The sequence below is a fragment of the Polyodon spathula genome, chromosome 1, assembly GCF_017654505.1.
Source record: "Polyodon spathula isolate WHYD16114869_AA chromosome 1, ASM1765450v1, whole genome shotgun sequence".
NCBI lineage: Eukaryota > Metazoa > Chordata > Actinopteri > Acipenseriformes > Polyodontidae > Polyodon > Polyodon spathula.
In genome coordinates, this window is record NC_054534.1 from 60,934,106 (window position 1) to 60,959,303 (window position 25,198).

At 38.2% G+C, this 25,198-nt stretch overlaps 1 protein-coding gene across 1 annotated transcript; it reads right to left on the reverse strand.

Moving 5' to 3' along the window:
• Nucleotides 1-4,582: 4,582 nt before the first annotated feature.
• Nucleotides 4,583-8,721, reverse strand: ankrd37 (ankyrin repeat domain 37). Its single transcript, XM_041258752.1, has 4 exons — nt 8,599-8,721; nt 7,544-7,696; nt 6,719-6,810; nt 4,583-6,584 (listed from the first exon to the last, which is right to left on the reverse strand). The coding sequence occupies exons 1-4, from the start codon at nt 8,623-8,625 to the stop codon at nt 6,362-6,364; spliced, it is 495 nt and encodes a 164-aa protein (XP_041114686.1). The 5' UTR covers nt 8,626-8,721; the 3' UTR covers nt 4,583-6,361.
• Between the last annotated feature and the right edge of the window lie 16,477 nt (nt 8,722-25,198).

Sequence of the window (25,198 nt, forward strand, 5' to 3'; positions counted from 1 at the left end):
CAAAATGGAAAAATGTGACATCTAAATCTAACATGAAAGCACACGATTTCCAAAAAGACATAAAAAATCTTGACTTGTATTACTCAATTAGAAGTAGCGAGTAGATTTATGCTATAAAAGCTTAATTTTTATATATAGCCGTGGGGAAGAGCCAGACCTCCTTGGAAACATGCTCAGCCATCATCGCACTTCATAAGGAAGGTTTTAGCAGTCGTCAGATAGCCAGCAGAGGTTATGCCAGCCAAAGAACAGCATCTAGGATTGTCCATAAATATAAGAAGACAAAGCTGTAAAGCTGCCACCTGGTTTGGGCGCCAAAGTCAGCATTGCATGTCAGAGTCGCCACATATGCCGTCCAAGTTTAAGAGACAGGACAGCCAGCAGTGTCCACTTACTGCAGCAATGGAAAGAAGTTGGAGTGAAGGTGTCTCTTAGAGAATGGTCTGGTGTCAGGGAGGCCTGCAAAGAAGCCCCTGAGCAAGAAAAACACCAGAGATCGTCTATACTTTTGTCTTACATACAAAGACTTGACCAAAGATGACTGGGCCAAAGTAATTTCCTCTGACAAGTCCCTCTTCAGCTGATTTGGAAATTGAGGTGTATTGAAACTGGTACCTGAAAACACCCCAAATCCACCTCCCTATGGATCAGAACCATTTTCCCCATGGTGATTTCTATTTCCAAGATGACAGAGCCCCTTGCCATCAAGCCAAACAAGCGAAGATATGGTTAGAAGACAACAGTGTCACACCCCTTCAGTGTTGGCCAGGAGACTAACCTGATCTCACTCCTATTGAGAATGTTTGACGTCTGATAGGACAGGAAATCAGGAAAAGTCAACCATGCAACTGAAATGAACTGAAATCAAGTGTATAGGCTGCATGGAGGATTCTAAAGCATAACTCTACCCTTCAGCGCCTCATTTAGTCCATGCCTGAGAGCATTAAGGAAGTCCTAAAACACAATGGAATGCACAGCAAGTACTAAGTACTACTGTTAAGGCTTCTGGTAGACTTTTCCGATAACATTTTGTAGTTTCTTTGATTACATAATGATAAATAAAATATCAAAATTATGTCTAAAATACTAGGGTGATGCAAAACTTTTCGCCATAGCTGTAGGTGATTTCCCTAGCATTAAAATAAATGCTTTACCAAAAAATATCCAGCAATGGCTTATCCTATCGGAGTATCGGTTGATCAAACCTAAAGTGGACAAACTTTTCACTAAATGCCTTTTACAATTGAGTTAAACAAAAACACTTGCCGCAATTACAGATTAATAATGAAATTAAAGTAAAAACAATCCAGTGTTTTTAAAGTTTTAGGCAATTTAGTTTGAAATATTTAGGTAAGAATCTATTCTTTTATAGTCCTTTAAAAACAAATCATATTCACACTTTCTCCAAATTTTTATTTTGGATGACCGTTGAAAATGGTTTTTTTAAAAGTTAGTCCAAAATAAAAAACATGTATTATCATTAAAACTTAGTTAAGTGTTAATCAACTGTATGATTGCACAGTACGAGTATGAGTGTCAGTACTACTGGCATTACTGTATTTAAGATTCATTTAAACTTCTATGTGTGAATAAAACTGTAAGTGATTATTTATTTTTTTAATTTAGTGTCACTAGTCTCCTGCTGAAATGTATGTGTACTCAATTATCAGACATAGAGAAGAGTATTTTAAGGTACATGACGCGAACATTCTTCAGTGAACCCAAACCTTTCCACTTCATGTTGCCAGAGCCTGCCGGTCTTGTGACTGTGATTTACCCTGCTGGAGTGCCTGACGGGGAACTGGCCACTGTTCAAAAGGTGATTCTTATTATAAAATGTACCTTATTTAGGGATTGCCATTGCTACATTGCTTATAGCGGCAGGCAGTGTTATAGCAAGGTGGACTGGGGACTGTGGGAGAAGCAAATTCAGGGAATGCTGAGAATCATTTGGTTCTTCACTTTTTTTTTGTTTGTTTCTTTTTTATGTTAATTCAGGATATGCATATATTTCCACTGCCACATTTAAGTACCTTTGCTGTGGGTCACGTCATGGGCTGATTACAACTAGACCATTGGAGTTTGTTTAAATTATAGCACTTGAAAAGATTAGGAACTGGGAAGAAAGAGCAACTATTCATTTATAGCACTGTATTTAAAATATCTGCATGACCCAAATATAGAACAAAAAGTATCGTAAAAAAAAAGTATTGAAAAGAAGTAAAAGTTGTTCAACACAAGAATAGGGGGTAGTGATAATGTTGCTCGTGCTGAAGAGTCATGAGATCATCAAGCAGGGTTCAGTGCAGCAGGGTTGACAAAGACTGCGAGAGGGAGGCAGCACCAATTTACTTTCAGTGTCTTTTTTCAAACAATTGGTCTGCAGCAACAGCATCTATACTTTGTGTATAGTGTAGCAGTGTCTATTTCATTTGTATTCGACTGTTTGAATTGAAATGTAAAGCAATTGTGAAGCTTGTGGTTTCAGACAGGCGGAAGTGCAGTTGGGTTTGCAGTCTATAAATAAATTAATTACGTTTTAGAACATCAATAGTTTTTTTTTTTTTTAAATCCAAGCAGTGTTACAAACAGTACAGTCACAAATAAAGCACCAGGCATACTAATATTTTTTAAAGTGGCGACTAGTTGAACGTTCAACTATTTTTTTGCTTGACTCAAAAATGAGTAGTCATTCAACCCCTAGTGCAGATAAATGATTTTTAAAACCTTAGTTTTGATCAGCCTTTTAAGAGACATACACCCTAAAATAGCTTGTACTTAATTAGTATTTTTAATGTATAGATAATTTATTAAATAAATAGTATAATGCCTAAATAACTGCTCCTTAAGGGCCAGTGGTATATTTATTTATTGCATTTATAAAGTGTTTTTTATACAAAAGTATCGCAAAGCACTGTACCGTACATAGCAGAAAAAAAGAACAAACTACAATACATTTGTACAGCATGTCGTACATACAACTGCCACAGTCAGACCATTTAAATAACAGTATACACATAATAATACAAAAGCAGCAATTTTAAAGTTACATTAAAACCTACTAAGATAAGAAAGACATTTTTTTAAAGTGTTTTTTTAGTCTTAACTTGAAAAGTTTAACGGTCCCAGTTTCCCTGACAAGCAAAGGCAGAGCATTCCATAATTTAGGAGTGCTACAAGAAAAAGCCCTACCTCCCGTGTTAATTTTATTCACCCTAGGAATAACCAGCAGCCCAGAATCCTGTGATCTCATCGTGCGATTTGAAAGATACGGGGTCAGTAACTCCTGCAAATAATTAGGCGCTAATCCATTCAGGGCCTTGTAAGTTAACAGCAAAATCTTAAAATAAATTCTGTACTACACAGGGATCCAGTGTAAAGAGGCCAAAACCGGGGTAATATATCCACTTTTCCTGGTTTTAGTCAGAATTCTAGTGGCGGTATTCTAAACAAGCTGCAAGCGGGATACCACACGTTTTGGGACACCAGAGAAAAGGCGCTATGGTAAGACAAGGCGGTACCAACACATAAAAAGATTCAACAGGTACATGGACTGACTGAGTTGATAAAGCATAATATACAGGTTTTTTTAAACATTCTCAGATGTATTGCTAATGCTCTGTGCCATTCATTCTAAATTAATTACATCTAAAACTTCTGCACACACTACTGGGCATTTTTATCTAAATAGAGTTTCCTTATCATGAAGGGTATTTATTTTTCTTAATAAAGCTGGCATCAAAAGGCAGAGAACTTGCAAATCATTTCAGAAGTGAAGGGACACCACTTATGATTGGAAAGTTGTCAATTTATATATTTTGAACGGGTAAATTTGATCTGGTCAGACCATGGTGTTGCAGTGACATTACTTGGATTTAAAAACTGAAACAGCACGCCCATAGAGATCCTAAACGTGGTGAATAAAAACACACTGGTCTCCTACAGTACATAAGCATGTGTGACACGGTGGCTTGCGGTGACATCAGACCCAGAAGAGATGGACACACAGAGAGAGCACTGGGGTAAATTAAAGCGCTGCTTGTGTGTTTTAATAATAAATAAACAAAATAAAGGTTTGGGCAAAGACAAATCCAAAACAAAACAAAATGGCACAGTGGCCAAAACAGATACGGAACAAACAAGTATATCATGCTGGTGTAAAACCAGCATGCATAGCGATTGTTATGATTTACTGGATGTATTTTACTTCACACCCCGACTTTCGTTCCGCCTCTGAACACACCAGTCCTGCGTGCATGAAAACTGACTCTTTTATGCAGATGTGCTGCGACTCGCTTGCTAATCAATCATTCACTTGAATCCCTGCAGTCTGCACGTGAACTAATTGTCCACTCCCTGTTCCACCATACAAATACCCACTTTAATCTGCACATGAAGTGATTATGCAATCCCCATGTGTAAATACAAATATACACTTTACATCACCTGTGCTACATACAGTAGCCCACACTCTGTGCACCACTACAATAATACATATAAACATAGAATAAGCGCAGGGGTGGGGCACCTCACCACAGTATTAATAAAAGCAGTTCAATTCAGAAAGAAAACATCCACTTAGTAGTAAAAATAACAGTTTATTGGTTGTGAAAGAGTTGCCTGATGGCACACGAACAACTGGCAAACAGTTATGCTCGACATGAACATGATAACTGACAGATACATAATACATTCACACTTTACCTGTAGATTTGTACAAAACATTATTCATAGTTGGCAAGTATTTTTCAATAGATGCAGGTATTTTAGAACATGCTATCTTGGGAGTTGCCTGCAGTGAAACTACTGGGTAGATCAAATACCTGAGCCTCACTATACAGGAGTACAAGACCTGATAAAGTACAATATTCATCTTATTGAAGTAGAATTGTGTGAATATATGTAATTATCCTATTATTTAATGATTCACTATTTAATCAGGAGAAAACCCACTGAGTCCGAGGCCTCTTTTACAAAAGTGTCCTGGCAAGATGACCAGAAACAGATAGCAGTAATTTCACATACCTAAAAATAATGTCACTCTAAAAGACAAATCTCATCATACATTCAATCTGGACAAAATAAAATAGAAAAAGAAAAATGGGGATATGGAGAGAAATATTACAGCGATTTACTGATTGATCAGGGATGGTAATAACCGCATAGCAGATTGAACCTTGTCTGGTGTTACCATTAGCTTAAATTGCTGCTGTGTATAGGTGGCACGCTGTACATTTGTATCAAGACAGAGCAAGACCACCACACACTGTTGACTTGCATACTCAATTTACGGTTTCTGTTTTTAAAGCATCTGTAAACAGCTGTGTTTTTAGGGTTGGTGTGGATGGAAAGGATGTGACTTTTAGGATCAAAATACATATTACAATCTCTGTATGCCTCAGAGACCGAAGGTAATATGACCTACTGGTTATGCTGTTCACATCTAATTTGCTATGTTGAAATGGGGAAGTTGTGAGAATGTGGTGCTCACATTGAAACTCTACCAACCAAATTTCAGTTCTCTGTGACTTTTATACAATTTCCACCACTGCTGTAGAACCACCCTGTATAAAATAATAATTGTCAAGACATTTGTAAATGTTTGTTTTACAAATATATGTACTGCAATAGAACGGAACAGTTCATTGTGTGCATATGCTAAACAAACTTTACTTCAGATATTATGTACAACAGATGGGTTGTCCCATGCAAACACTCACTTAAAGACAGATTGTACAATTGAAAACCAATACATCTATACACTGATACTGCAGAATGAACAGTAACTTCATTTTGGCTAACAAAACATCATTTCAGTTTCCAAGTTTTCCTTAATGGGATTTGGAGCAGTTTAATTTTTTAAAAAAAATAGTGCCAAGTAATTGGTCCAATATAAAAAAAAAAAAAAACTCCCATGTATATTTGTAACCTTTGTTGGCACAAATGTACTGTCTAAGACTAGGACTTGACATTCCTATACAAAATTCAAGTTTTATAGTCTTTGGAAGACTGAAAAAAAAATAACACTTCAATTTGGTCTTTAGAATTCCTTGAAATCCAATTTTTTTAAGGTGCCAGATTAACCTAAACTTGCAGGTCACTTATCACATCAGATGAAAATGAGGGCAGACAAACTATACAGACTGTTTAAACACCCCCAGGATTATAGCAGCAAAGAATGGCCTGCTTGTTTCCGAGGTGTGTTCCTGCAGCACTGGACTCTGGTCTTTGACCAAGGTTTAGTCAACTTACTTTTTGCCCAAGCACCTGTGTAACCTTTCTGTGAACAACAGAACATTGTATTAAGATGTCAGTGCTGCATTAATTGTTGGTTTCCTCCATGTCCATGAAATGACCAATTTTACCATTCTCTTGTCCGCTTCCGGTCATTATCTGCATTACTTGTGAATGCTCGTTTCTGTCCTGCAATAGTGTGGCTCAAGTCTCCAAAATCCATTCTTTCAGGTGGTCCACTAGATTTTAGACTTTGAGTCATTTTAACAGTAGTCAAAAACCTGGCACAGTCATGGAATCCATATGACCAAGCAAGATCTTCTGCAGTTTGTCCATCGTTGTTACACAACCTGATAAGTAAACACATACATATAAATTCACTGCAAAGCAAAAATGTAATTACATTTTAGATATGTTTCATAATTGTATGATGAGATTTTTCTGATACAACAGTTTAAAATTGCCATTTAACAAGATAACTTACCCAAGTCTTGCATCACTTGCAATAAGGAGACTAATGCATTCCAAACTCCCTGCCTTGGCTGCTTTGTGGATTGGAGCTTCTCCGTAACAGTCCTAATAGTAGATATAAAGCATTAAGTAAGAGATGGCACACCTTAAAAAAGGCCAACTGCATTTTATTTTGTATGTTAGTTTGATGATTAAAGATCTGTCAATAGTGCTAAATGGTTTTAAAAAATAATGTTCTCAACTCTAGCACTATAGTGCTGTAGTAATTATTCTTTCTTTTCTTGTGTCGAGTATCTTTTGGTTGTTAGTTTGTTTTTTAATATGCAAGTCATTTTATAATTTGTGAGACTTTTCAAATACAAAGCTGCAGATGATTAACAAAAAACTGTAGTTTATTTTCGGATCACATGGTCTCAGAACCCGAAGTACACTTTTAAAACACACACACACACACACACAACAAAATAAGAACCGATAAAGACTTCATGAGGAAGCGGTGAGTTTCTGTGGCACGCCCAAGCATAATTTGAGATTTTCTACAAATCCAAACTAAACATTGTTCTTACTTCCAGTAGTGCAAGGACAGTGCATCAGATGAGCATCCAGCAACATGGTGCTTAGGTCAGGTAAGTCCAGTGCATAGTAGGAGGGGTAGATCATGATTCTAAATGAATCCTAAATTGTTACTTCTTATCTCACTGTATTCCAGTAGTATTTACACTTACTGTAAACTATGCTGAATCTTTGCACTGTAACCTTGTACTGCCCTATAATGCATGTAAGTCACCTTGAATAAAGGCACTAATAAGACTGTTAATTTTGTTTTAAAAATAATTACCTGTTCGTTTGCATCTGCTCCAGTTTTTAAAAGCCACAGCAAGCAAAATGCTTGGTCACCACAAGCTGCCAGATGAACAGGAGATTGGCCAAATGGATCACCGTTGGAGTTCACTGCAGTGCCTGCCTCCACAAGGTTACTCAAGCAATCAAACTGCCAAAATCAACACAGTAATTAATTGTCAATCCCTAATACAGAAAATACCTGTAGTTACTGCAGTACTGTACTCCATTTACTGTGCATGTCGCTCTGTATTTACAAAATATCAGTGTACAACACATTCCTTAAGTGTATGCATTTGTAAAACCCAAACATTTTTTTGTATTGTTTTTGAACATGTACAATAGTTACTTTACCACAATTATTCGTTGTAAAAGACACATATCACTTTGGCAATCCACTTTCCCTTCCAAAAAGTGCTGCAGTAGTATATTACAACATTATTGCTGTGTATAATGCAGTGTTTTGGCAATTTTTCAATGCAGTAGTACTGAATACATTTAATGGCTAATTTGCAGTAAAATTAACAGCATGTACCCGGTAAAAATTTGTTGAAAGGGTTAGCGCTTATTTTAATATTTCAATGCCAAGTACAAAATGATTCCAGCAGCAAGAAGGATTTCTAATCACGTAGGTATGTGTTAAAATTTATATAATTATAAAAGATGACGCACCCCACCAAGTCAGTATTGCACAAGGCTTGTTGCATGTCACTATACACTAAAATGTGAGCAGAAGCCTTCCGTTTATAGTGCAGCTTTCTTCCAGCACATAATGCAGTCTATCAGATGTGCCTTTTCTAACGTGAATACCCATCAATTTGTATTACTATTAGGTCGCTAGTTTGGTTCTGCACGAAATGTATGTAAAATAGCATGCAAAAAAAAGTTACAATTACACAAACTAACAGAATAAATAAAATAGCGTTTTTGAAAATAATAATAATAATAATAATAATAATAATAATAATAATAATAATAATAATAATAATAATAAACTATTGTGCGCAACAAAATAAATGGACTAGATGCCCGCCTGAAATCTTGAAAACATACCTGCGAGTCAGAATTAAGCAGCAACATGATAATTGTAGCGACCACAACGCTTCTTCTCTAACAGAGGCAGATAACAGACTAAACTGCTTTCGTCCACTTCCCCGGTCTTTTAATTGTGGCCACACCTACAGGTCTCTGTTGCACGTATACAAACAATTGCACATGTACAGCGAACCAAATCCCGCTTCGCCATTGGTCCATTCACATACCGGATTGGTTCGTTTAGCCACTGTGGTTTTTGCACGCCTCCTCTGCACGTACTCCTAACAAATCTGCGGTGTGGTGCTGTGCTGAAAAGCACGTAGGCACATGCTGCACAGAGGGGAGCTATTTTAGCTTTTACCATAAGAAGTGGAGTGATTGTCATCGACACCTACTATATCTAATGTTTATTTTTGTATTTTCTTGCGCATACGTTGTATTTTGAAATACATAAATAGATACATCAACAAATAAATACATTTGTAAGTGTTTTTGTTTATTTAGTTATTAAGTAAAGTTGTAAACAGGAAAGCTAGGGAGGAAGTCTGGAGTTATTGGTGAAGTACAGTACAAGGAAGCACCTGCTAACAAAGCAATCAGTCGTTTATCAGACATATTAGTTTACTCAGCGTGCTGACCATAGTGGCTTGACATTTACTGTACAGTACAGTATTTCAAACTATGGACTCCAGTCTTTTTGTTTTCATGGCATGCTTTTAGGTAAGAGTAGGTGAAATTTATCATTCTTGTTTACAGGTTTATAATTATATTCATGGATGATATTTTCAGTTTTAATTAAAATAATAAACTGTTAATTATATACAGGACTTGCAACATCTGTACAAGGCAGACTTTATCAATCCAAAGTGACCATCATGGAAATAAATAAATAAATAAAACACTTGTGCTACGCCGGCTACGATAATGCTATTGTTGTCATCTAACTTATGAAAATATAATTATTATTTGTTAGTAATGGTGATAATAGCATAGATAAGTATGCTAAGCCACTGGCTATACAAAAACAAACAAACAAACAAATAACATGATACCCACTTCTTTTTTAAAAAACAACATGGTAAACTATACTGTTAATGCCAACCTTTAAGGATGGGTTATTATCTGGTGATGGAACGTCCTGTTATTTTGTCACGATCTCCAGAGGGCGCTGCTTGCTTTGGAGACAATGGTTTTGTGCTTGGTTACCAAGGAAAATGTAACCAGGCAACATTTACCGAGCTTCTACAAAAAAAGGAAACAGCTTTACAAATACTCATTTGGAGCCATGTGATATGTAACCAAACATAAAAGCATAACTTGATGTAATAAATGAAGGTAAGCAAATTAATCATTAACCAAAATGCGATTGAGCATTGCTATGTACTGTGCTACCGCTGAATTTTTCTTATCGAGACCAGGGGGTGCTCTAGTCTACATTATGTATGTTAATTACGTGTTTTATTATTATTATTATTATTATTATTATTATTATTATTTAATGTGTCTCAACCTTACCCCCCTAAATCAGAGGTTCTTCACACAGTGACTGCAATGTAAGGTAGTTAAATTAAAAAATAATTGGGAAATGGTACAAGATCTTAAACAAACATTAAGACTATAAAAAGCACATTATATTTGACCACCTTCCCCGGATGAGGCTGATGAGAAGATGGAGGCAAGGTTTTGGGACTGGCGTGAGCAGACGATTTGGTGAAATTTTAAAAAGATAAGTGACGTCACAATGGGGGTGTCTCATTTGGAAAATCGAGCTCAGTTACTCAATATTACCTTTGTAGCCTTTATACTGTGAGTGTCAAAGTAAACAAATACATCAATAAAAAAAAAATAAAAAAAAAAACTTGTATCACAGACCTAATATATTATTAAGAGAAATAACACATTTTCAGAGCAACTTCAGAAATGTGATTTCCATGCAATAGCCGTGCAGATTCTTGAGAGCAGGAGATGTGTTGTCCTCGAGTGAAAAGTTAAATTACACTGTATGTTTTATATATTTAGTCTTACCCCAGCTCCATCTCAATCCTTTTGACCAGAGACAACAAGGGTTAGACAAGTACTTAAAACCGAGGTACACACAAGTACCTCCACAAGAAAATATATTACCTTGGCTTGTCACTTCACAGATTGGAACTAACGTGTTCTTTGTTGGTGTAACAGGGTCAATAATGTCCGTTATCCTTACTTATTAATTTTCAGTTGTATGTTTTATTTTATTTTTTTATAATTTTACACTTTGGTTTGATTAATGTTCATTTTATATGTTATTGATTAACACTGTAATTGATTTATCACTTTTTAGTATTTTTTCCACTCCGTCCACCTTATTGAATACTGACTAATTGAATTATTGATAGTTTTACACACCTACATATAAATAGTCGAAATCTCTTGCGCGCTGGATGACCATCCAGGAGGTAGGTGTGTGTGTGCGTGCGTGCGTGCGTGTGTGCGTGCGCAGGAGTGGAAACACAAATTTAGTGTTTGGAACAGAGTAACAGGGAAGTGAAATGAGCCCACCCTGTACATGAACTTTCCTGTTGCTATTTGGCTGGCATGCCATATACATGCCAGTGTTCTGACCATTTTTGGCCACCTGCCACTTTTTGCTTTCTTTGGGAACTGCGTATGCTCTGCGCATGCTGTTTGCTACCTTGGCACACTGCGCATGCTCAACACATGTACTGTGCTAGAAATAACTTCCTAACCAAACCAAGAGACTAAAAAGACTTAGAAGGGCAGATACTTTCTGGCACTGTTTCTTTATTAATAATATTATTGCTTTTTAGATTGGAAAATATTGCAGATGTTTTTTTATCTGAAAAAAAAAAAACATCCTAAAAAAACTACTCGATAGTTACTACACTCAAACTAAATGGCTCAGATCGCTCAATTAAGTCAGTAAAATATTGTAGTGTTCGTGTTGTTTGAGGGAAGCATGACTCCGGAGACAAGGTGGGATTGCAATAGTACCGGTATTTATTTCAGGAAACCGATGGAAACAACAAATCCCTGTTCGGGCCAAGGGACGCGCCAAAAATATAATAAAATAACTCAAAATAACTGCCATCTGTCTCACTCTCTAGCACCCTTCCTTTCCCTGTCACCCACTTCTTCTGTCTCGTTCTCAGTCTTCAGACTCGCGTCAGGATTCTCTCAACCACTTCACAGTGCAGGCCCCTTTTCTCTCAGCCTGTCTCTCAGTCCCTCACAGTCTCTCAGCATCCCGTCAGGTTCATCTTGACGCGGTCTCCTGCTATAAAGGTTTGCTTCCCATATATATAGCCTCTGAGGGGCCCTGCCCACCACCCGGATTGACCAGTCGAACCCCCCCCACACACACACATACACATTCACACACTCTCTCCCTTTCCCCACTCTTAACGGCGTGATCCGTTCCCTTACAATACATGTAACAGATAGGACAAGACAAATAAACGACAGAAACAGGGTCCTGCAATGATGCCATTGCCTGGGTCGCTACAATATGTTTGGTAATTTTCCAAGAGAAGGGGTAATGTTCAGTTTTTACTGGTAAGAGTTAGGGACTAGAGAATAATAACCAGTAAACATAGGATAATGTAATAGTGTATCAATCGTCTGTTTGTAAACAAAGACGGTATTCATGCAGATTCAACAAAGGTGGGAGAAGGGAGAAGAAACATGGCTAATGTAAAATATATGAATGTTTGTAGTAAAAAGTAAATAATATAGATTAGTTTTTGTATAAAATCATTCCAGGTGTAGCTGTTTATTGCATAATTCATCCTGTTAGTAGGCAGGGCTGGGGCTTGTTACTTTAAGGTGTGCAGACAGAGTCTAAGACAGACGAGGCTAGTTTAAAACAGAACCATGTTTATTATTAATGCACTTAATAATCATTTTCCCAAGATGGCTGCCCTACACTTCTGATTCCCCTGAGACCTTATGCTAAAGCCTGGCAATGAACTCTTTCCAAGACACCTCCCCTGTTAAGTAAAGAGTGTAACTATTTTTTTCTCTTTTAATAACCTTTTAACTAACTGGGCAATGCCCCTTTCTAAGGGCCAAACATTTTCAAACTTGCTGTAAAGAAAACAACAAATTCCCTGAAGTCCTCTCTTAAATTGTTTCTGACTCTATTAGGTCTACAGCCCATCACAGGTCCAACCTTTGTGGCTGTCTTGAACTTCTCCCTGATCTTGTACAGTATCCAGTGACATGGCCGTCACTGGCAAGATGAGCATTGGCTGTTGTTGTTGGTTGGTGCAATGGAGCCTCATCAATGACAGACTGTGTTGTTTCACAAGGGTGTATGCGATTCTGTCGCAACAGTCCATTGCAGTTTGCACCAGATACGATCTTGGTGTTGTCTCTTGCTGAATCACAGATCCATGGACCTGCTCCATTGTAATCCATACTTTCTGTCCTAACGAAGCTCAAGTAGTGGACGAGCACGGTTTCATCTGTTATGCTGACGTTGCTCGATATGCCATTAATGCTTTAGAGGGATCCATGCCTTTCCACAAGGCTTTGACTGTTGCCACATCACGTTCTGCCTCACCATTAGCTTGCGGATATCTGGGACTGCTGGTGATGTGTGTGAAGTTGGATTCTTTTGCAAATGCTTGAAAGACAACAGCTGCAAATTGTGGGCCATTATCAGAAACGACAAACTGGAACTCCATGCTGTGCAAAGATATTCTTAAGAACTTTGATGACAGCATTAGCAGAAGTGACTGAAAGTTTTGCCACTTCAATGTACCTGGAGAAACAGTCCACTACTAGGAGGTAATGTTTTTCTCCCACTGGACTAGGTCAGCTCCAAATCTTTTCCAAGGTCGTTCTGGAACAGGCATTGTTATCAGTGGTTCTCTGCGGACAGAACTCAGAGTTGGAGGTAGTCTGAACCATTTTTTGTTAGTTATGGGACTAAGTCCCATGGAAAAGCCCAGGCTAAGCAGCAGTGCAGCAGTGTGGGCCACTCCCCATACTTTCACGCGGTTCTATCAGCTGAATGTCATAGATCCACAAAACCAGAGTTTTGGAATGAGAGTGTTGAGGGCGGCCTTAGGATCGACCCTCCCAACATACACATAGAGGTGAGTTCTCCCTCAATTTCTTAGCCCTATCTACTTGTACTGGGGCTCCTAGTGGTAACACGCAAGGTAGGCTTTGGCTTAGCCTTGCAGAATTCCGGTTGGTCTGCAATATTGCCTTGTGAGAGCTTTGGTATTTGTACTCATTAGGTAATGGTTACATTTCGTACTTGATAGGGAACATTAGGTTATTATTGTAACCCAGGTTCCCTGAAATAGAACTGTAACCATTAACCTTCAAGGTCGCTGCGTCCATATTGCAGCAGTCTTGAAGGAAAAATGATGATGATGTTTGTGTCTGTAGTCATTTTATGCCCTTGGGGACGGGCATGACTGTGTCACAGGAACTACGTGCAGCTTTGATATATCTTGTTCAGGTTATCACAGCTTTTAGATTAAATACCCAATAGGCAGTGGTTACATTTCTATTTCAGGGTACCAGGGTTATGATAATAGCCTAACATGCTCCTGTTTTATCAGGCCAGTCTGTTTGGCAGTACTGGATAACTTTTTGGCAGACTGGGTCTGTCTTCTGTGCAGTAACAATCTCTTACACTCTAGCATCAGTAGCTGGAAGGCTGGTTCTGATAGCATCTACAAAGGCTTGAACTTATTTTTCAAGCTCCGTAACTTCAGCTGATGGATTGCACTTCACTGGTGCTCTGGAGAGCGTGACGGCAGTGATAACTCTTCCTAGGAACATGAACAGTTTCATATGCATACTTGAGCATACCTAGGCAGAAGCGCAGTATTCTGGGTGGAAGTTTTTCTAGCCTTCTTGAGCTCAAGAGAGTGAGCAAGCGGCTTGTGGTCCCGTCTCCAAGGTAAACTTCAGGCCAAGGAGGTAGGACGAAAGATGCTAACAGGCCCAGGTCAAAGCTACTCCCTCCTTTTCAACAGCGCCGAGACCATATGAAGATGCGTCTGCAGCAACTTGTGTCTCTGCCTTTGCTGAGTACTGGATAAGGACTCTGGGCAAGCCGAGTTCTTCCTTCAACTGCTGACATGCTTGGTACTGTGGTTTTCCCTAACACCACCCATTCTGTGCACTCAGTAGCTCTTTCAGAGGCTGTGTGAATGATGCAAGGTTGGGCAATAAAATTCCCCAGATAATTAGCCATTCTCATGACTGGTCAGGTCGGGCTCTATTCCGAGAGCAGTGATTTGATGTCCCACGAAATGCATTCTGTCCTTTGCAAACTCACACTTGTCATTCAGTGTAAGTCCTTCCTGCTCAAGCCTCTTCAGAACTTGATGTAACTTATTATTGTGGTCCTCTCTGTCACGTCCGTAAAGCAACATGTCAGTCACACCAAAGTAGCACTCCCTCACACCCTTCTGTGACATTTCTTTGCTGAAAATACTCTAGCGCTGAGGAAATTCCAAACAGTACTTAACATAACATGCTACTTTTTTTTATTAAGTAATAAGTAAGAACATTATATTACTTTTTTTTTGGAAGAAATGAATAATGGAACAGTACCCCTAGTGGTTCATTTTCATGCACTGGGCCCGAGTGAAATAAATACACTGAATCCACTAAACATGAGAGACAAACACAGACACAATACTTGTATTTAGGATAACAGTCTCATTCAGAGAGACTAAATTTAAAGAAACATTAAATATGATAATATATGAATATATGATAATACAATGAATATGTGCTTATCCTCCTCTTTGAGGTGCAATTGATTCAGAGCGGCTTGGTGAGTAGGTAAAGGCCTTTCAGTCTCAAATCAGGATTCAAGTACAGAGACTGGGTTCAAATTCTCACAAGCTCTGTTGAGGATTGGAGGTTGGAAAAAGAATGCTTTGGTACTGTTTGATTAAAGTTTTTATGTCCAATTTTTCAGTTGCCTACCCACCTTTCATGACGTCACCACACACCCCCTGCTCATACAGTATGTGGTTACACTGTGTCTGCTAGCTAGATTCATACTACAAAATATTTAGCACATTCAAGCAAAAATGCACATACTACTCTGTCAATAGAATTATAATTCATTTAAGTAACTATAAATTATAAGCTTATCAGACTTAATTAATAAGTTTAGCTTGTTAATTATATATCTTAACACCTTCACAGAAAATAGACTTCAGCCTACTTTCTTAAAAACCTACCTCTAGCGAGCGATACTGCAAGACCAAACAACACCCTGACCTTTTGATTGATAAAAATACTCTGTCTGGATGGCTGTTACTGGGTATAAGTTAGTTTGTCAAAAAAAATAGTTAGAAAAAGTCCCTAACTCTGACCTTGTTTATAAATACTTAAGGTGTTGCTGTTTCGCAGAAAAGGTGTTAAAAGAAAAAAACAACTATAATTTATCTTTTATTGAAAAAGTGGTGCTAGTGACCAGAAAGCATAGGTTTATTTTTAATTGTAGAAAATGCAGTATGCAACTATACTTTATCATAAAAACTATTTAGCAGCAAGCAATCAAGCTCTTCTCTTCAGATCAAGAGGGACCCCATCTTTTTATGTTTTCCTCTTCTCCCTCCAGTATCTTGCATCACAGGTATGATGATCTCTCTCTGGTTGGTACCTGTAATGTACTGCAACTCTTTCAGTAAGCTCCCTACACTGCAGACATATAATGCTTCCCATGGCGCGCCAGTCTACTGGCTGTTTACACTTGAGGCAGGTTGCTCTTATTATTTTCAGGGGAGCAAACAGTACAAACTCTCTTTTTAAATGGGCCTTATCTTAGCTGGCACTTGTCACAACGGCAATCTGGGTGTCTTGGAGAAGCTTGTTTATTCTTGGAATGTATCACTCTCAAACCAAATCTTGTGGAACCCCCTGCAGGACAGTTGTGGAAAGTCCCGTACTTATCAATCTCAGTCTGCTCACATAAATACTCTAATCTCGGCACACCATTGGCTATTTTAATGTCTCTAATATAATATGGACTTGCTTCCATGTCTGCCACTTGTGCTGTAGTCACAGTCAGTGGGTATTTGCAATAACAGATTAGACAAGAAGCCCACCTGAACACCTGTGTTTATTTTATGTATTCTCCACACTGTGCCAGTTCAAAGGTGTTGATTAGTTCCATGACAATAGCATGAGAGTAGCGAGTTTGGGAAAATACAATATGAGCAGTAGAATGTTGAATGAGCTGAAGGGGGCGGATAGCCGAAGCAGGGAGACCAACAATGAGAGAGTTACAGTAATCCAATCTGGAGAGTAATCTGGAGAATTGGAGCTCGGAGTTGGATAGAATACGTGTGAGAAAAGGATGGATTCGGTAGATGTTGCTAAGAAAGAAACAGCAAGTGCGTGTCAGAGGTGTGTTGAGAGGAGTGGGAGGGGTTGAGAGTAACACCTAGGGTTTTAGCAGAAAGAGATGGAGAGAGAGTGACAGTGTTGAGGTATATTGAGATGGAGAGGTCAGAGGAGGGAGAGGAAGCAGAAGGAAAGTAGAGGAGATCAAATTTAGGGAAATTGAGTTTGAGGTGGTGAGAATGTGTCCAAGTTGAGCTAGCCAAGAGGCATTCTGAGATGCAGGAGATGTGGGAGTCAAAGGAGGGAAAGGAGAGGAAGATCTGGGCATCATCAGCATAAAGGTGGTAGGAGAAGCCAAAAGAGGAGATAAAAGTACCCATAGCTTTTTACATTCTAATTTTGTTTAACAAAAACACATTTAGCAAGACTACCAAAAGCTGATCAGCCAGTTAATGTATCCATTGTGGAGCTAAGTTGTTTCTTGCAATGTTTATGCTGTTACAATAATAATACTCTTTGAACAATAATACTGCACTTGCATCAAATTAAGGCCCAACGTGTCAGTAAAATAGCAAGTAAAGTATGTATGTCTATAAGATCTGAAATTTAGAGAGGAACATTGCCAGCATACTGTATACAAAAAAAATAACCAAAATATAAAAACTATAAAATAGAATTTAATTGATCTCATTTTTACAAAAAATTCGTCAGATCAGTAAGCCTTACCGTTAGTTAGCTTTACAATCCAGTGCATTACATTAACTAGATGCAGTACACATGGATGGGGCTGGAGTTCCATGTAGGCAGACAATGACAATTGTGGCAGTTGTGGCGTGGCTGGCAGGGACCTGTACTCCCTTACCCCTCAAGGATGAGCAGTAACCTTTTCAATGGGTAAAGTGCTTCCCCTGCTGTCCATAAATGACCTATGGAAATTAAAATCCTCTCAAGATTTCCCTGCATTGAGTTGGGCTGGTAAACCATCAGATTAATGTGGGTCTCCTGAAAAAAAAAGCAGAGAGACGAGGCAGAAATGATACAATATTGTAGGGGTAAATGTGCTTTTTTTTTTTTTAAACATCAGATAATGATTTTATTTAAATTTGAAATTATTGTTTCACAATATGATGACATTGCCGAAATAGCAAGGATCATAGATTGTCTGCCACAATATGTAAACCCAGGGATTGCTACTGCACTTTTCTACTATGCCAAGGTGTCTTCATCTGGATTTGGGTGTACAACAGGACAAGGAGGAAGCCAAGCAGTTCTACTCAAAGGTATATTAGATACAGTTTTATATCATCTTTCTTGAATATCAATTCTTTATTCATCCCCATTGCAATGTGGCACAAAGATGTATTTGTTGTTTAAAAGAGTTTGATTTGCTTTCCTTTATTTCTGGTAGTCTTCTGCTGACTTGCTTCCTACAGTAGGTCATTTTACTTCTGCAATGTCTTTGGGGTCAAGGCATGCCAGTCATTATGGAAAGCAACTGGTTGGTTAATGACGGAAAGGGGTTGTAGACAATTATACTTTCCAAGTGAAATGACTAAGGAAGTGCTTCTGAAATGAAGACTTCCCAACAGAGCTTTCTTTTAACCTAGTACAGTGCCAGATATATTTTTAAACATGAAAATAAACTGCTATAACAAGTGCTTATTTTCCCCTTGACTTTGAGACATATATGAACATAAGAAAATGTACAAACAAGACAAGGCCCTTTCGACTCATCTAAGCTCGTCCGGTTTCCAGTAGCTGATTGTTCTCAAAACTGTCAAGTTGGGTGGCCCATTCCATACCCTCACCCGTCTTTGTGTTAAAGAAGTGTCTTCTTCCCTCTGTCCTGTACTGCTCTTAACATATTGCTTAGAGTTAACTGTGTCAAATCCTTTTAGGATTTTAAAGACTTTAATCATGTCAATATTCTTATTGTTCTACATAGATTAAGTTCTTTCAGCCTATCTTCACAGCTGATTCCTTTAACCACTTTTGTGCTGCCCAACACAACTGTTACATCCTTAAAAATGCTCGCTCAGACATCATAACCCACCCCCGGATTGCCGTTTTCTTTTACTTGGGAACGATAGTGCTACTTAAATATAACGCATAGTACAAATGTAGCATAAATAACTGGAATACCAAATGTAACCATGTTATAATATTTGACGTATAATTATAGCAAGAACAAAGAAAAAAACAAAAACAAAATAAAAACAGTTTAGTTCTAAACATCGGCCTGCATTTTGCATTTCTGCACTTCATGTACTGTACTTCACTTGCATTGTATCGTTTCACTGTGTATACGCCACTGCTACAACGCCAAGTGCGGTAATCAGTGACGACTTAATAGTCACTTCAGTCTTTCACGTTACGTTGTATTATCATATATATATATATATTATATAATATATATATATATATAATATATATATAGGTGTGTGTCACATATTTAATCATTGTAATCCTAAATTGTAATCTTCATTGGAAAAAAATAGCAAATTATAGATATAATAATCATAATAAAATAAATTATAATATAAGGGATTTCTTGGGGAGGTAAACATGCCTGGTATAATTGGAACAAAAGATAAAGTAAAGTAAAATAGAGAAGACGACACGCTGCTAACACAGTCAACTGGTTGTGATGATCGGTCTGTGATTCAGCCTCCCGACAGTAGGTGGCATCAAACCAACTCGGGACTTCCCTTACCAAGATCTCGTGACCATGGCAAAAGTCATCTTTTTGAGGGGCGGCACCTTGGTGAGGGGCGGAAGTACGAGTATGTAAATTCCAGCCACTGGAGTCAAGTGAAGGAGAAGGACACGTGTCGGTTGGGGATTGGTGTTCCACTGACTACAGAGGCGGGACATTGCATACTAAAGGGAACGTACTACTGTGTTCGGGGTTGGTCCGAAAATAAAATAGGAGGAGTAACGGGTAAGGGAGAGACTGGTTTTGTGCAGCGGGTTTTTTTGAAATACTAACATTTCTTTTGTCTTTTTTTTGTTTATGGTAGTAAAGTAAAATAGAGAAGACACGCTGCTAACACTCAAGCTGGTTTATTACTCTCCATCACTCACTGTATTCTGAACAAACACTCCTCTCCACTACATCTGGGGGTTAAGAGCAAGATGTATAACAAGATTAATAACAGACAACAATGCCACCTACAGTGTTTACCAAAGCAACATGAACTAGCAGCCAGTGTCCAATAAGACTGAGCTACAATATAATGTTTTTTTTCTAATGATATATGCCACCTACTGTTTACCAAAGCAACATGAACTGGCCATGTCACCAAGATATTTTTTATCGGGTGTTACACGGTTATATATAGATATATATATATACAATAATATAAGATTACAATAATTATATATATATAATATATATAATATAATATATATATGAATCATATATTGAAACATAATAAACACCATCAACAGGCTGTAGCAGATAGAAGCAAAAAATGTAAATACATTTTTTTCTTAACTAAATAATGTTCTTACCTTTTCAGATAATTCCAAAAAACTGCATCTGTCACTTACAAAGCAAAAGCTGCGTAAAACATTTTTTAGATCCACAGAAGCCGTCAGATGTTTATGAATGTGAAGGAAGAGCAGGTGGTTCAGACACTTTTCAGTCATGGACGATTGTAGCGTAGTCACCGATGTTAATACAGCACACTTCATTACATTCTATCCCGCTGTCCACGTTAGGTGCTCCCTGAAAATCTTGCAGGGATGTCGGCCTTGTTATGGTTGACTGATCAGTCGCACTGTCAGACGCTGAGCATGTGCTTGATGTTGAACAGCCCATGTCGGACAGTGACGGCGATTGTAACGTACCAAAATTCAGTTTTGACTGTGTCAGCTTTTGTTGTTTACTGGGTGGTCCAACGGATTTTTCTCCCTGTGTGTGCATGTCTTATGCTCAAAAACAAACTGGAACGGTCACTTTCAACAGAAAACCACTTTTCAATGAGAACTTCTGTTATGCTGTGTGCAAAGGATCCCGGTATATGAGAGCCCGAGTGAACTCTGCATTCTGGGATCCTTTGCACACAGCATGGCAGAAGTAAAGGAGGAGTTGATCTAAAGATATTCTGACAATATGTGAGATCATGTTTTCACACAGCACATATATTTCGTTTGGTTTGTTTGTCTGTCACTTCAAACTGAACTCCCGACCGCGTTTAAACAAGCTATTTATAGTTTAAAAACTCTTAATTAAAAAGACTCATGATCCGTGAATAAATATGAGCAAAGTGACACTTCTTCCAGCGAGGAGGCCAACAGTGGCTAGGAAGAGGAAGCCTGAGGCCCTGTGAAGACTAAGCCTGAGCCCCTGCATGAACCCAGTACATCAAGTGGGATTTTATCCATTCTACCACTGGACCCCCCCCAACATCACCTAGCCCCAAATACCCCCTTTTTCTGGCACACCAGGTACCAGGGTGAACACAACTGGATTTACCCCAATTAACCTTTACACTACAGTGAGTTTTTACACAACAATGACAATGCCAAGGCTCTCCCGAGGGACCATCCTCAGTTTGGCAGGCTACTACCATTACTAGATCATCTGCAATACATTTGAAGAGATATATACACCTGGCCAAAATATATCTCTGGATGAGTCACTCCTGCTTTTCAAGAGGAGAATTATTTTTAAACAATATATTCCCATGAAGCATGCCTGTTATGGGATTAAATTGTACAAACTTTGTGAGTGTACACAGGGAAGGACTCAGGTTGAGCTTCCTGGCTGCCCCCCATGGTTGCAGACAACAGACAATTATGTGGGATTTTTTTATTCCCCTCCTAAATCCTGGCTACCATATACAGTAGATAACTTCTACACAGGGATCCCTCTGTTTAGGGACTTGTACGCTTTAGATACAACTGTTTGTGGTACAGTAAGACCCAACAGGAAGGGATTTCCTTGTCAATTGGTAGCCAACAAACAGCTCTGCACTGCAAGTAACTGCTGGCAGTTAAATACACTAATAAAAAGATGTCTATCTCTTCCCCACCATCCACGATGGGGAAACTGTAGCAGTTCCTGTGGGAGGTGTGTCCTGGACTATAACAAATACTTGGGAGGCGTGGACCAGTCAGACCAGATGCTGGAGCCGTACAATGATGCAAGAAAGACCATGGCATGGTATAAGAAGCTTAGCAGGTAAATGGTCCAGATTGCATTGTGCAATGCCTACATAGTGTACCTAAGTACGGTACCAGAGATTCAGCTCACATTTCTTGAATTTCAGACCTCTGATCTCCAGCCCTTTGTTCGATACACAAGGAGTACTGAAATATCAGCAACTGTGGTAAGTTAGTGAACGGCATTTTATTCAAACACTGCCATAGTCCAGATGAACCCTCAAATATCCATACGGAGGGATACATGGTACCACTGTCCATGCTGTTCCTCTCAGCCAGGCCTCTGTTTGGAGGAGTGTTTTGAAAAGTACTACACAGTACACACATACTGGAAGGACTAAGTAAACCTTCAAAACAAGCCAACGTAACCAAAGGAAATTTATTTTATGCGGCAACATTACCTTGGGCTGCAGAAGGATTATGGGTAACAAACCATTGAAGGCAGATGTTATGTTACCCATTTCTAAAATCCTAATTTCGCGCAGATTCAGAAAACGTATACTTATGTCAGGTATCTCATTCTTTGGTTACGTACTGAGCACATATCAGGGTGGGTGCTGTAGGCTGCATAGTAGAAAAGTTAGTGACCTGGTGTCAGTCTAGGGCAAGTAAACACCTGGAAATGTGTGTAGAGGTTCACATATTTGATATCTTTGAACTCAGGACACTCCAAGGAATTCAGAAACACTTTTTTCAACAATGAAACTAAAACTGTCAGATACAGAGGTCCAATATTGTAACAAACAAGTGATTTTTACAATATACAATTACATTACCTCAGATTGCAGAAGGATTATGGGTAACAAACCATTGTTTGGAGATGTTTTGTCACCTATTTTTAAAATTCTTATTTTGTGCAGATTCAGAAAATGTATACTCTTGCCTGGGTATCAGTAACAGGATGAAGTATTACATGTGTGTGTCATCACTGAATACTAATGAGTCATACACAGAGCATTGGGTGTTGACACGCCACACATGCGCGCAGATTTAATAGAACAAGGGCTGACACTAGGGTACCAGCAATGGTAGCCCAAGTGTCAAATTTATTAAAGAAAACAAAGCAAAATAAAGCTAAAAATAAAAGTTTACCACACAAGGCGAGTGCTAGTCCCATTAAAAGAAATGTCTCACGCCAGTAATCTACTAAACTACGAAAACCCTTGATTAACATCCCCTAAACTAACTTACTGGGCTCAGAGTCCTGGCATCCTCATGCCGACTCCTGCCTCTTGAAAGGGCCTCGGCTGGGCAACGCCGTCATCAGCACCATCTTGGAGTGGAAGGGTTTCTTGTAGCAGTTCTCTTCATGGAGCAGACGCTCTCCTCCTCGATGTCAACAAGGACAAGCTTTAGTTCAGCACCTATCTGTGTAGCAATGGTCATGCAGTAGCCTTGAGCTGTGGTGCAGCCTCCCTGGGCATGCCCCCCAGCCAATCCAGACCTTCTGGTCAGCTCATTGCCAGGCAAGCCTAACTGCTCAATTGGTGTCCCAGCTGGACACATTTGTGGCGTACGAGACACATCATGGAATTGAGGTGGGTAATATACACCATGGGCTGCGTAAGTCATAGTGGTCTGATATCAGCCTAGAGCACATAATACCCCTAAAACAAATAAAAAGATTTACATAAAGACATAGGCAGATTGAGCAGCTAAAAATCACTAAAATCTTACATCAAACATAAGGACTTTAGGGACGAAGAAAGATGTAGGTATAACATATTTTATGAAAAATTTGCATTTTCCATTCAATAATAACTGTATTTTTGTGGTCACATGACTAAAAATACACAAAAACATCACCAATGAAAAGTTCAGACTGTGACACATTATATATATATATATATATATATATTATATATATATATATATATATATATATATAGGAACTACAGCTATATTATTAGCCAATAACCCAATTCGAACTACAGCTATTTGTTAGCCACAACCACTTTACCATTTTATTTGTACTGTTATGTGTCTCTAGGCCATATACTGTATTTTAACATTGGCAATTATGTCCATGAAACAATTTAGAGCTTTTAAATCTGCCTAGACAATTTTTCTTCAAATGTGTTAGAGATGCACTTCAACATATTTTAAATAGCTGTAGTATTGACCCCCCCCCCCCCACCTCCAATGATGGTGAATAATATATACTGGGGCTGTGTCATTTAATGAACCTCAATGTGACCAGCTCATATTTTGGCTTGAGATTCTAATATATGCACTAAACTCTACATTAATGTATAATTTACTTTTAAAATCTATATGACAGTCATTCATGTAGTTATGAAATCTGTGTGACTATCACTTGACTATGATGGTTGCTATTAATTGTTTTAAAATTCCGTTCGAAGGCATGATGTCTTCATACAGATAATTTTGTTATTCTACAAGATTGGAAAGATTTAGAAATTGATTTTTTTTTGTGACAGTACATAATTAATTGCCATCCATACGTTGAATGATTTACTTGCTGCATGAATAAAAATAATGCCGTCCCAGTGCAGTTAACTTAGTTCTTAATGAGCTTGCTTGCTGAACAAGGCCTCTTTAATTTAACAAGGTTCCTACTAATAGGATTAGAAAAACCTTGTAAATCAATCTTAAATTGAGAGTTTAAAAAGTAACTTTGATTACCAATATCTACAGAGCTATGTGTACTTGGAATACTGTACCTGCAAAGATGCTGTTTGTTCCACTTATGCATTTCTTATTAGTATTGTAACTGTTTGCATCAAATGTTCATTTCATCCAAACAGTAGCACTGGAGATATGTGTCATAGACAAGTTTTCACTTTCAGCAATTCATGCCAAAGATTGCACAGAATTTAGGAAATGCAGATTTTTATGCAAATGCATGAATTGAGCTTTTGATTCCTGGATGTTTTGATAAATACAGTACTGTCAATTAACTACATCACTAAAGGGGATAGATATGGGAAAATATTTTCAACTATAAGTCAGATGTGATGTTTTGCATTTTGAAACTAATTCAGACCTGTGTAATACCACACAATATGAATCAATATACATTAACTATGCTTATATAAAGGAAATAGCCAAGCCTCATCCTGTCTTTGTTTTATTTTCACCTCTTTTTCTACAGTGGGGT